This window comes from Monopterus albus, unplaced genomic scaffold (assembly GCF_001952655.1).
Source record: "Monopterus albus unplaced genomic scaffold, M_albus_1.0 scaffold385.1, whole genome shotgun sequence".
NCBI classification, from domain to species: domain Eukaryota; kingdom Metazoa; phylum Chordata; class Actinopteri; order Synbranchiformes; family Synbranchidae; genus Monopterus; species Monopterus albus.
In genome coordinates this window covers 122,160-134,817 of record NW_018128265.1, presented here as the reverse complement: position 1 = coordinate 134,817, position 12,658 = coordinate 122,160, and the positions used below count along the sequence as shown (strand labels likewise).

General features: G+C 40.4%; 1 protein-coding gene across 2 annotated transcripts in view; it reads right to left on the bottom strand.

The window, feature by feature from the left end:
- Positions 1-12,658, bottom strand: part of dmrt1 (doublesex and mab-3 related transcription factor 1) — a 25,793-nt gene that overhangs the window by 7,070 nt on the left and 6,065 nt on the right. The window contains exon 4 of one of the 2 annotated variants that reach the window (XM_020585920.1): positions 7,985-8,174. In XM_020585920.1, coding sequence (XP_020441576.1) covers positions 7,985-8,174 — 190 coding nt within the window. The remainder of the gene's footprint in view (positions 1-7,984; positions 8,175-12,658) is intronic. The other variant, XM_020585921.1, reaches the window with a different exon arrangement.

The following is a 12,658-nucleotide window of genomic DNA, read 5'->3' as shown; positions in this document are numbered from 1 at the left end:
GGGGGGGGTCAGAAACCGTTTAAACACTCATTATTGGTCTGCAATAGAGCTGTAGAGAGTAGAGGGCCAGTGCAGGTTGACAGGAGGCATCAGTGTCGGGGTCAAAGGCTAATTAAGCAGAGAGGAACCTTTGCTCCTGTATTGTTAACTAATCTGTCCCCAGTGACGATGACTGGCGGAGAGGCGTGACACAGCCCTCATCCCTATGCTAAATCTCCATTTCTGCTACTGTGCCCCATCAACTCACAAATGGCCTGTCAGTCTATCTTTGGGCTTTTTGGTGTGACCCATTGAAAAGTTATGGATATGCAATAATGAGCCGAGGCGGCCGATCAATGTTTGCGGCAGTTTTCCATCATAACATTTTAAAAACCCAGGAGTCGACAGGGTAAGAAAAATGCCAAAGTAAAGGACACAGGAAAAGTAAAATGTATGACTACAGAAAGGAGGACGCCTCTTGCTGATGCTAAAGCTGCCAAATGTGTTTATCCAAGTAGTTCAGCTGTTTCAGAGAACTGCAGAGGCAAAACCATTTGTCAATCCGTGCCGAGCCATGGCGGTCCACAACAACGTAGGGGCTAGCAACAATGTGTGTTTTAACAAAAATAACATCCAGTGTAAACATGTTGATAATACAACTTGCTTGGACAGTTGCTCATTAAGGATATTACTGTAAAAAAGGCTCAAATGAAAACTTTTACTCAGTTTGACATTGCTGTCTTTACACAAAGGCTTCCCTTGTGTGGGGGATCAGCAAGAAAAAATATATAATTAGCAAATAACATACTGCAGTTAGATTATTTTAGTATTTCCCATAATAGTGGTTATGAATTGGAATTGTTATGCTACTTAAAATCAGTTTCATTAACAAAGGCATCAAAATGACAACACTGTATCTTAATAAAAAAAAACGGTACTGCTTTTTCTTTCTATAAATTCTAGCATCTTTGTACAATATTATAGATATATACTGTGAGCCCTGTGATAAACTGGTGACCTGTCCAAGGTTTACCCCACTCCTCGCCCAGTGCCAGCTGATGGATGGACGAAAATACACAGTCACCTGCAAATCACAACATACATCAAAAATGTTTTTTTCTTGCCATAATATAAAGACCTAGTAGATTTCAGCACTGAGTAGCGTCTGCAGCTCTTGACTGCAGCCCCCAAAGACTGAACCAACTAGATAAACAGAGCAAGCTGCACATGGCAAAACCCATTATTCTGATTCTGTGATGGCACAGTAAAAATTCAAGGCAACCTAGTGAGTGGATTATAGAGTCTGGACGGTAAGAAGAAACGGTTTACAGAGATAAGCTACTGTCATTAAAACCAAACGTTTTCTAGCAAGGTTTTTAAGATGTACAGTAATTTTTAGAAATAATCGCTACTTATAGTGCATTTACACAAACAGACTACTTGACAGTTGCAGACACAGGATGTTAAACGACAGTGCATAGTATAAATAACTCACACTACATTCAGTGATTATATACTGCTGCACAAATAACACCATTTCATTTCCTATACTGCTGCACAAATAACACCATTTCAAATCCTCAAGTCCCTCTAAGCTGGACAGGGAGAGAGTGTGTGTTAGTGTGTAAGTGAGAGAGAGGAGGTGAGAGAGGGAACATAAACTACACAGCCTTGGCCATTTAATGTCTCCACAGCCCCAGGCCTGTGTAAATGGTGGTGTTGTACAACACATTACAACGATGTTTGTGCCCCACCAATTACACTGGTATTTAGCCCATCCACAACCCCAGAGGCCATCAGGGCACTTAGCAGCACAGCAGGGGGGACAAAGCCATCTGACAGGCCACGGAGGCCTGTAACCAAGAGCCAGGAGAGCCACTCAATCAGCCACACTTTCAGTGAGGCCCTCCAGGGGCCTGTCGGTGCCCAGCAGGGCCACTCTCTCTGCTGCTGGTTCTTACTTACAGATTGAATCAAGTCATTATCTCAACAAAACGTATACGTCTTCTGACCAACTGTGAGAAGGTCTGAATATTTTCTCGGCTTTATTACCATGTTTAAAAAGTTGCAACGTTCCTTTAAAACTGAAACAACTTGTCGATTTGTTAAGTTTACTCAACTTTATCTGATGAAAGGTGACAAAGGTCTGAAAACATGGACTGCTCATGTTTATCATTCTGCTCTCATCTTTCTCATTAGTAAACAAATGTACAGACTTTTCCTTCTGTCAGCAAGCCCCTGTCGGTATTTCTGTCATGGATGCACAAATAATATTCAAAATAATATTGACTAATTAATATGGAATTACAAAATGTAGGAATAGTTTTTAATGTAACGGGGTGTCCTAGTGTTTAGTGCACAAAAACAACGTGCACTTATACCCTATGTTCTTTTGTACATGTCCTGTTTTGTCGTCTGTGTCCCATACTGTTAACGGGATATGGAAGAGCTTCATCCATCCATTAGCTGTACCACTTCTCCTGCAGAGGGTCACGTGGGCTGGAGACGATCCCAGCTAACACTGAGTGTGTGGCGGGGTGTACACCCTGGACGGGTCGATCGTTGTTTTAACAGCATTCAAATTCATATTTTAAAATGTGAAGCCAGTTCAAACTGCATGTTGAAATTATGTTTCATTAAACCTAGAGATCTGAAAATGTTCATTCTTCAACCCATTGTAGCCCAGTTAAAGCTTTACCATCTAAACCAATACTTAATGGGACAGTTTTGTTGCTAAAACTTAATTGTATGCATAATTAATATCATGGAGATACAGAACTGATTCCAGATGAGAACACTTTCAGCCTGTTTTCCAGCTCTTACATTCTCAGAGTGCATGTGCTGAGCTGAGTGATGTTCTCAGTATGTCAGTGACCATGGAAATAAACTCTGGCTGCTACAGTACATGAAACAGCACTTCCTTCTTAAAATGTCACCTCTTGGGTTAGAAGTACCGATTTGTTTCAGGTTTAATAAATCCTAAAGAGTGAGAGGCCTTTGTGACATCTCCGGAATGAGTGGCCATGAGCGCGTGTGCAGATGGTACATGCAGTGGTTGTGTGTATGTGAAGGGACTGTGTGTGAGAGAGTGTGTGTGCGTGTCAAGTCTGAAGGAATCTGTTCTGAAAGCAGGGAAAGCCCATTCTACACACGAAACAAAGAAACTTACTGATGTCAATCTCTCCTTTGTTTTTTACAGCTTTTTTCCTCCCAAGAACCTGAAACGACAGACTTTATACGCAGTAACTCACTTTGGTGTACAGTACAGTATGGATTGAAGCAAGAAAAATCAATACAATATCATCTAGAAAGATAGTAATGGATTTCTAACTTAATGGGCTCACACAGGTCTATCGATCAGTGGGATTAACATCTGCAATACCTCAACAATCTGATTTGCATTTAAATTACTGTACGCTCTGTGCTGACACCAATATAACAAAACAGACAAACGTATAGCCAGCACAGCGCGCTCGATTTTGGGGTCTGACTTTAGTATAAATCTTGTCACCCCCCTAAAAAAAAGTACAAAGTATGTGAAAGTTAAGTTGCTGCAGTGGTAGTCAGCTTGCAAACTTTGAGCCATTTTGGATTTGGTAAAGTCTAGACAAGGACAAAAAAGAAAGAACATAAACACCGGGAGACTCGGGGTGAAGTGTCTCCTGTAATACTGAACCAGCCATAACTCTTTTGGGGCAGCTCATCTGAGCCTCCCCAGTTAGATCCTAGTGAGGAAGCAGGGCGGGTGTTTGTGGAGAAACAGTGTGCATGTCTCTGTGTGTGTGTCTATGGAGGGGGGTGACAATGTGAGCTGAGATGTTGGGAGGGCAGCGAGGTGGGGTGGGAGTTTGATGGACTGCACTGTCACCTCCCACTCGGTGATTTACAGTGGCGGTGCTGCTGACGAGCGCGGGGCAGTAAACAGGCCGTCCGGAGGCGTATTTCACAGAGAGCTGGCTTTTATGAAGAACACCAGGACGGCTCTCCCCACAGCTCCGCCCGGCCCGCCGTGACGGATGGAGAAAGACGCATGACAAGCTTCATCATTGTTTGTAAATCTTAACTGTTCCCGCTCACTAACTCCAGAAGGCAATTTTGCGGAGACAGCAGGGCCTGCGGAGGGGGGGGGGGGACAGGGGGGAGGAAGAAGAGGAAGGGGAGGCGAGGTGGGGAAAGGACAGCATGGCACTCCTGAAGGTTATTTGGATCTCTGTATTTGGGCAACTGATTAGCCCTATCCTGGGAGGGGGATAAATCTGACAGGGCGCTGTTTGGCAGCCAGGTGGAGGGGAGGGCAGGTAGGCTCAGAGCTCCCAGCTACTTCCTCCTCGTGGATTGATCCAGAGGTTCACAACATGTTCAGTCAAAACGCAACAATTCAAGGATTAAAAGAGGTGGGTGAATTTTGATATGCTGAAGCAAATGTGATACTGAATAAACAACCAGGTCGAGGGTCTATATTACGTTCCTAACTTAAGCTGTGTTGGTGATGTTGCAACTTTTCATTATCAGTGAACCTGCTCATTATTCTGTCAATTAACTGGTTAGCCATTTAGTGCTTAAAAAGTTTGAAAATAGTGAATGGTCCACCAGCCTGAGATGACTTCTTTAATCCAACCAACGCACAATTAGTCTATTCATCAATTAGGTCAATCCAGAGAAAATCAGCAAATACTTTAACGCAAAAGAGTCAAAAAATAAATGGTTGGTTGCAGGTTTTGTCTATATTCTTTGGCAGTAAACTGAATATATTTGGGGTATTGGACAAAACTAGTCATTTCAAGAACATTTTCTTCAATAATTAATCACTTCATCAGCCATCTGTGGCGCCAACTCACACACCGATGGTGGCGCTGTTCCTGCAGGGTGCTGACCTGGCCAACGGGAGCAACTTGGGGACCAGTGTCTTGCCCAAGGACATTTCAACATGTGGACTGTGGAGAATGGCAATCAAACCGCTGACTTCTACCTCCTGAGTCACAGCCACCCTCACATTTTATAAACTGAAGAATTAATCAAGAATAATGAAAATAACTGTTAGTACCAGCACTACAGTAACAAAAAGATGTTCATAACCCTGCAGAGTGATTTGTACTTGTCTGATAAGATACAAATTAACACTGGAACAACATCAAGGCCACAGGACTCACATCTCAGACACAGAACTCTTACAAAAAGTCCCTACTAAAGTAATGAGGTTTATCTTCAGTTGTGGGAGGCCTCCCGTGTACAGTCCAACCAATCGGCAACCTCGGCAGCTGAGAACTGAAGGCAGCGCGTAAGTGTTAAAACCTGCAGTTCCTCGAATGGCCAACTGAAGCTGGCTCCAAAAGGGTGTCAATCCCCATAGACTCCATGTAAAAATGCCAAACATTGAAGCGAAAATAAACATGTTTACAGCCTGGTACAAAAACAATTTTGGTCTCTACAACCAATTTCCCCTTCAATGACAACTGTACAGGGGGTGAATTTTTATATAATGTGTCCATTTAAATTATATTGAGGCTAAAAGTTACACATAATTAAGGGTGTGGCCGCTTTGAGTGACAGGCAGGAGGGTCCACTGGTGGCTAGCTTCATTCTATCCTTTCAGTCCGCCTCAGCTCCACTCACGCTCCGTACCAGGCAGCACGTAGCACTACCAATATGAAGGCAACCAGACTCAGATTCAAAACCGTTCAGAAATTAATACCGACAAAGATAAATGCAGTTTGAAGTTACACATACTGTAGATTTATAGTAAGTTTATAATTGGTGCCTTTACTTGGAGTGAACATAGTAACAACAGATTAGTCAGTGTACAGTGGAAGTCACCTGCAGACTTTTAAAACTCAATCTCACTCTCAGTGGTCGACTCATTCATGATCTGGAGCCTGTTTCAGCAAATATGCTACATGCAAGCTGTAATGTGCAACGTTAAGATCATTTCCCTTGGAGCATTTCACTTGCCATAGCAAATGCCACACAGTTTCAGCAACCCATACACAAACATGCAAAATCCCTCTATAAGATGCAAATTTATCTGCAGTTTGTGAGTGACAGTATTTGTGAAACAGAATGCTAACATTTCCAATATGTGCTCTCAAAACACTTTTTAAACAGGCCCCTAAAGATCTCACCAGCGGGTGCACCAGCGGTGGAGACATATTTAAAACTTGTTTATCATTCCTGATATAAAATTAAGCACAAAGGTAAAAGACATGAAAAGAAAAAACTTTTTGACTGCCAGTACAGTAAATTTTGAACAAGCATTAGCCCAGCATCCTGCCCTCTCTCCCACTGCATTATGTTGGAGTGTCCCTTTTATCTCACTCTCATCATGCATTCTTTGCAGAGCCCGACAAATACTTTCCTCAACACATAATCTGATTTGCCCACATTCACAGGCACTGAGAAAGTACAGGCAAACACCATCAGCAGCCATGCTCAGCTGAGACTGGTGGCACAGAGTGCCAGAAATCTATGGCTGCATACTGCGAGATCAGAGATCAGATCCACGTCATCTTTAAACACAATGATAAGAAACAGAGCTGTGCTGTCAGCTTTTTGTGACTGTTTCAAAAGGGATGACTTTTTCTGTGATGGCTGTGAATTACAGCAATAGAGGTGTGTTTTTAATGTCCATTAATGACTGTAAATGAGAAACAGTTAAGGCTGAATGGCCGAACATGTTATCAGAGGTTGTGTAGGCCACTGATTGGGTATTTGCCCGTCACATACTGTACATGTGAAATGAGCATAAACACACAGAAAATACTTTTATAGTACTTAAAATGCTCGCACACAGGCCTGTCACAATGTCTACTTTTGTAACACAATATTTTGATCCAGAAATAATTGCAATAAACAATATTATTGTCATTTTAAGTCTATTTTATGTCTATGATATAATAATTTAACAGCATAATAAGGCAAGTGAGTGTCACAAGCCCTGTAAAATGATTCTTTTCATTCTCAGAATTTGATTCACTGGGCCCAATATCATTTCAAAAAATCTAGAAGCACTGTATAATATTTTTTATTTGATTTTATGTGTGCAGAGAGTCACCCAGCTCGGCTGGCAGAAGTCTCGGCTCCATGAGAGGAGGCTGATAACGTGCGTGCTCTATGGGCCCAAAAACACAGAAGGGTGTGGAACATCTGAGTAATTTTTATGGTCAGAGCATGAAGATTTTTTTGTATATACCACTGAGAAAGTTTCATAGGAATTAACTTGGCCCATCTTGTAATCTGGTATTTGGTTGTCCGTGACTCTTGTGCATTAAATGGAAATGAAATCTATTACAACATGGCACTGACCTGTGACCAATGAGATTTAAGAACTACACAGGGACACTCTCAGACTACAGTACCTTCCTTTTCAAGTGAAAACCTTTTGTTTCAAGTGAAATCACTCCCATACAACACTGAAATGACTCACACATGCACTACTGAGACAGCTCTCACATTACACAAAAGGTGCACTCATATATAACTGGAACCCACCTAATAGTATGTGTGAACATGTTCAGTACTATGTGAGAGAAATGTCAGTAGTACAGTATTTTACACCTCAGAGCATTTCACATGTGTGCATGAGAGGCAAATATCTGATAACATCCCACACAGCCGATGTCATTTAAATACATTTTGTCATGCTTTAAACAGAAAAGCTAACTGAGGTTAAAGAGGCAATCTAAGTTTGCAGCTTTTCTTTCTTTGTTTCATTCATGTAAACTCTCAGTTTGGAAATTGATACAACACATGAATTAACTGGTGTCAGAACTACATACACATTTGTGTATTTGAGGGAAAAATAAAAAAGCAAAATAAAGTAAGACCAGTAAAAGTAAAAAAAAAAACTTATCTTTAGACTAATTTCATCTCATATTTTTATGGCACTGCTGACTTGAGTGCAGTCCTCCCTTCAATGTACTTAACTACACTGCTGATAAAGTCTGTCTAAAAATTTATGGGGCCTGAGAAGTGTGTGTGTGTGTGTGTGACTGTTTTATATGTCACTCACAGGCTGCTATGGCCTCAGAGCAGTTGTTGTTGTTGCTGCTGCTGCTGTTGTCCTCCAGGCTGAAGATGGGTGGCACACAGGTGGTGGAGCCCAGGCCTTGAGGCAGGTAGGTGGCTGGGTAGTAGGAATGCATGCGGTACTGAGAAGACATGTTGTGGCTAGACAGGCGTCCATCACCATGGGGCATCTGCTTCAAACAAATAAATAAAAAAAACTGCCAATTTTACACACGAAGAAGAAACATATCTTAATATGTTGTATATAGGGATGCAAATATTATTCATTTCATCATCAATTAATATGCTGGTTACTTTCTCAATCAATTGTAAAGCCTATGAACTGTCAGTGAGTGCTGAAAAATGGCCATTATAATTTTCTAAAGCCCAAGATATCATCTTCAAATGTCAACACATTCATGTTAATATCACATATGACAGAGAAAAACAGCAAATCTTCACAACTGTGAAGCTGAAAGTAGAACATTTTCGCATTTCTGCCAAAAACATCATAAACTTGCAGCAGAGGCAAGTACAACGACAACAAAGATAAAAAAGAAAGCAAATCCAGTTCAAACACTGTAACACATCAGTTCATTTCCTGCAGCAACACACTCAAATTATTTTATTGGTGATTTTTCCTCGAGTTCTAATTGCTGCAGCAGGTCTTTGACTTGATGTGCCCTTGAAGCCGTTTTTCCATGATCAAACCAGGTCTTATTGTCATTAACAAAAGAGTTTTTAAATGAAACACTGTTCATTCCCTTCCTACTTTAGTTCATTAACCAACCACATGTAAACCCGTGTGGGGACCTAAACCTTTGTTTGCATTGGCTATATTAGTGCTTTTATTTCTTGACCATTTATGGATACTAATCCAAATGGCATCAGTAGAAACACCAAAGCATTAATTCATTTTTTATGAAGAGTTTTCTTTTCTACAGTTGAAGCTGTCAAATACAATATGATCATCATTGTTCTATGACCTCTGTCCCATTTGACAATACAATCCTCCAAATCAGATATCTGATACTCACAGCAACACTTTAACAACCCAAACTGACATGAAAAAAATACAGACATAAAATTATGTGACAGAAAATTAGCAGTGTTCGAATTCCCAGGCTGGTTCTAAAAACGTGCTGCAACATGCAGCGCTGGCTTTCTCCAGTCCTCTGAAAACTTTAAAACAAGCTGTCTACTCAGCAGCAAGGCCGCCTCACGGAGGGTTTTCAATTTCACTTTTATGGAATTTGATTTCTGTCAGGCTGCAATATGTCACCCGTATTGTCCACACCATCAATTCTCCGACAGCTTTATAAACTGTTATTTAAGCTACACTCAGCTCTTGTATTAGACCGTGAAAAATACAATAGAAATTGGACTGGAGTCCTGAAAGTGCGCTGAGCTTACAGTTTGCAGGACACATACAGCACCAAACTAAACTGTCTTGATGAAAGTTGTTCACAACAAACAAGTTTAGTCGTACTTATAGAGCACATTTCCATCCAGTGGCCACAGGCAGATCCACACAGAGTAACATCCATAAACTGTCATTGTGATGCCATATAAACAGTTGTAGGTTTAAGAGCCCATAGTGCTTTTTCTTGTTTTCTGACTTAGCTACAATGTTACAACGGTGAATTATCATCTTAGACATGACCCAAAGCTCAAAAAATGAGATGTACATACAGTATGTTCTAGTACTTCTATGCAGAAACAACTTTGTGTATACACATCTCACAAACTCTCACTTGTGAGACCTTTTTCTAACAAAATAAAGCATTATGTGATAGTTTAAGGAGGGAGCGACTAGTTTAGTCAGTGTCTTTCCCAAGGACACTTCGACATGTGGATTGCAGGCACCAAGATTCGGACCTTCAACCTTCTGACTGCTATCGGTTCTACAAAGGAAACAAATTCCTTGTGTGTAACATGCTTGGCCAATAAAGGTGATTATCCTATTATCCTTATCCTTAAGGACTTACTTGAATGGTCAAAAAATCTACAGGCAGTTGTAGAGCCAACTAATGTTACCTGTGGAAACAGCTCCTGTGTGTTGAGCCTGCCATTCTTCAAGTGTACAAGCAGCCAAAGGCCAAACCAATAGCTGGTATTCTGGCAGTGTTCAACACTTCATATATGATACAATACTCTGAGACCAAAAGACCGAGGGTGTTGAGCATAATATTCTTGAGCTCAGTAATGTCGGTTCAAGAGTGCATAGCTTTGTTGACATACTGTTCTCTATTAGATTACTTCCTGACCTTAAACAATTGATTGACTGCCTACACTTTTACACTATGAAGGACCTATGACCCACCGTTTAGTGGTTTTCAAAATAAATTAAAAAGAAATTCCATCTTTTGCTTCCCCCCATACTGAACAATGACCCAACAGCCAAGTTGAACCTTACATTTCGTGCACACCTAGTAACAAGGCAGAGACACTGTATCTGACAGCACATCGACATGTTTAAGGTTTTGTTTCTCCACTGAGATTAAACATATTCTACAGAAAACACTCATCAAACATGATAACCTGGTAAAACATTACAGCTCCACAGCCTGTTTCTAAAAGCAGGTTCATAGCACTGAGCATTATGGTAAACAAATTTCTATTCACAGTTTTGGCAGAAGTGACGAATAGAGTTTAAGTTGTGGCTTGTGGACAGAAAGTCACTCTCAGCTATGTATGATTAACAACAACAACAACAACAACAACTCAGTAAAACCAGTGACATCGTTTAAAGAAAGAATAACTTGTGTGCACTACAGCAGCTTTTTGCAATAACTGAAAAAGTTAAAATGTGATAACACAGCCACGCAATATTATTTCTTTGAGAAGAATGATGTCACACATCCACGCATCAACTACCTGGCTAACTTGTTCACTCCCAGGGGGGCTCCTTTACCTCCCTGAGAGGGCCTGGCTTCTTATCTGGCACCATCTCCTGTCTGCCAGCTCCACACCACCCTTATATTATCATCACCCACCGGCATGGCAGCCAAGCACCAGAGTACACAGGGGAGGAGAGGAGGAGGTAGATGGCTTTACACTGATAAACACCACATCGTTTTCTTGTGGGTTCTGATGTAAGAACTGAAGACCTAAGGACTGCACACAATTAGCTTGATCATTTTACAGAAATTAATATTTTATTGCACATTTTATATTTTAATTTCAATGAGGGTGACTGAGGAAAATAAGCCACTTAACTAAACACTCCCTTTTTTCAACAGAGCAAATAATTGTCTTTGTAGCTTGAATGACAATGAAAATAATTAATATTTTGCAAACAGGCAGTGTAGCAATAAATTGGGTATTTAATGTAGAAATAAATGAGATTTAACAAGAAGGTGGTTCTTAGAAGTGCTTTTACAGTAAAACAATGAACTGATTAAACATAAAAACAAACAAAACTACATAAATAAATGTATAGTATGCAATTTTCCATTTTGGGGTGTATCACAAAAATGACTATAACTGTAAAAATATTCAAAAACAGCACAGCAGGACAAGAGTATGAGGCTATTCCAGAGTAGAACAACTACAACTCTTGAAGGGGAAATAATAATAAAATCTGTTTTAATTAAGTAAATCTTGCAAAGTACACTTTTACCAGATGTTATAATGGAGAAGAGTTGTACATTCAGAAAGTAAGTCAACAAACAAAAGGACAATAAAAAGAAAACAAAAAACAACAACAAAACACCGTCACTGACCAGTGCTCTGTGGATAGTGCAGAAAAAAAAACAGTGATAAGCAGCAAATATGGAGACAAAATCAAAATGGACTAACTCAAGGAAAAACACCTGAGTTGTGGCTGAGTAAACTGGACCATTATACTGTGGAGGTTTAGGACAGGTAAAAGAGGCAGAGAAGACAAGAGTTTTCTTTGTGATGATTCCAATTCAGCTATTTAGAAAAAAAACAACAAACACTCAGATTAACTGCTTCTTTTATTCATTAAATAGTCCTTTCTTTTATTCATTATAAAAATACTCCTCCAGTTACAACTGGAAAAAAATGTGCTTGTGGCACATAAAGTCATCTTGAAATAATTGGCTCTTTGTTCAAATACACAAGAATTGGTCTGTGAATTTGAATAACCGCAGCACGTAGCCCTTTCAGCTTGACAACTTCACTGAAAATATCATAAATCACAAAGGAGGATGGCTAAATTATGCTAAAGACTGCTAACTGATTAGCATTAATGTGCTCGTGTTCTCCTTCGAACGCCGAGGCACAGCGGTTTGTTCCTCGGCCGACAGACAATACCATTAACCTTTGCAATTCAGGCTCTGCGGTGTGTTGGCAGGTTAGTGGAGGCAGTGACCCCAAAACTAGATGTTGCTATTGGGGGAACTAGGGAGGGTGGGACGTTCATTCAGTCTTCATAATAAACAAACCACCTCATCAGAGATCACTGGAGAGTTATAGATCTAATATGCTTGACACAGAAGCTCATCTTATTTGATACAATAGAGATACATTTAATCAGTGTGGATATAAAGATGGGCGAATGAGGCACCATGAGAGTGTGTGGCGATGGGACGTTAGGTACTATCTGCCTGACGTGTCCTCTGTTAGACCCTAAGTGCTGACATTAAAGAAGATACTCTCATCCATCTCTGAGGAAAACTACGAATACAAGTTGTTATATACATAAATATAT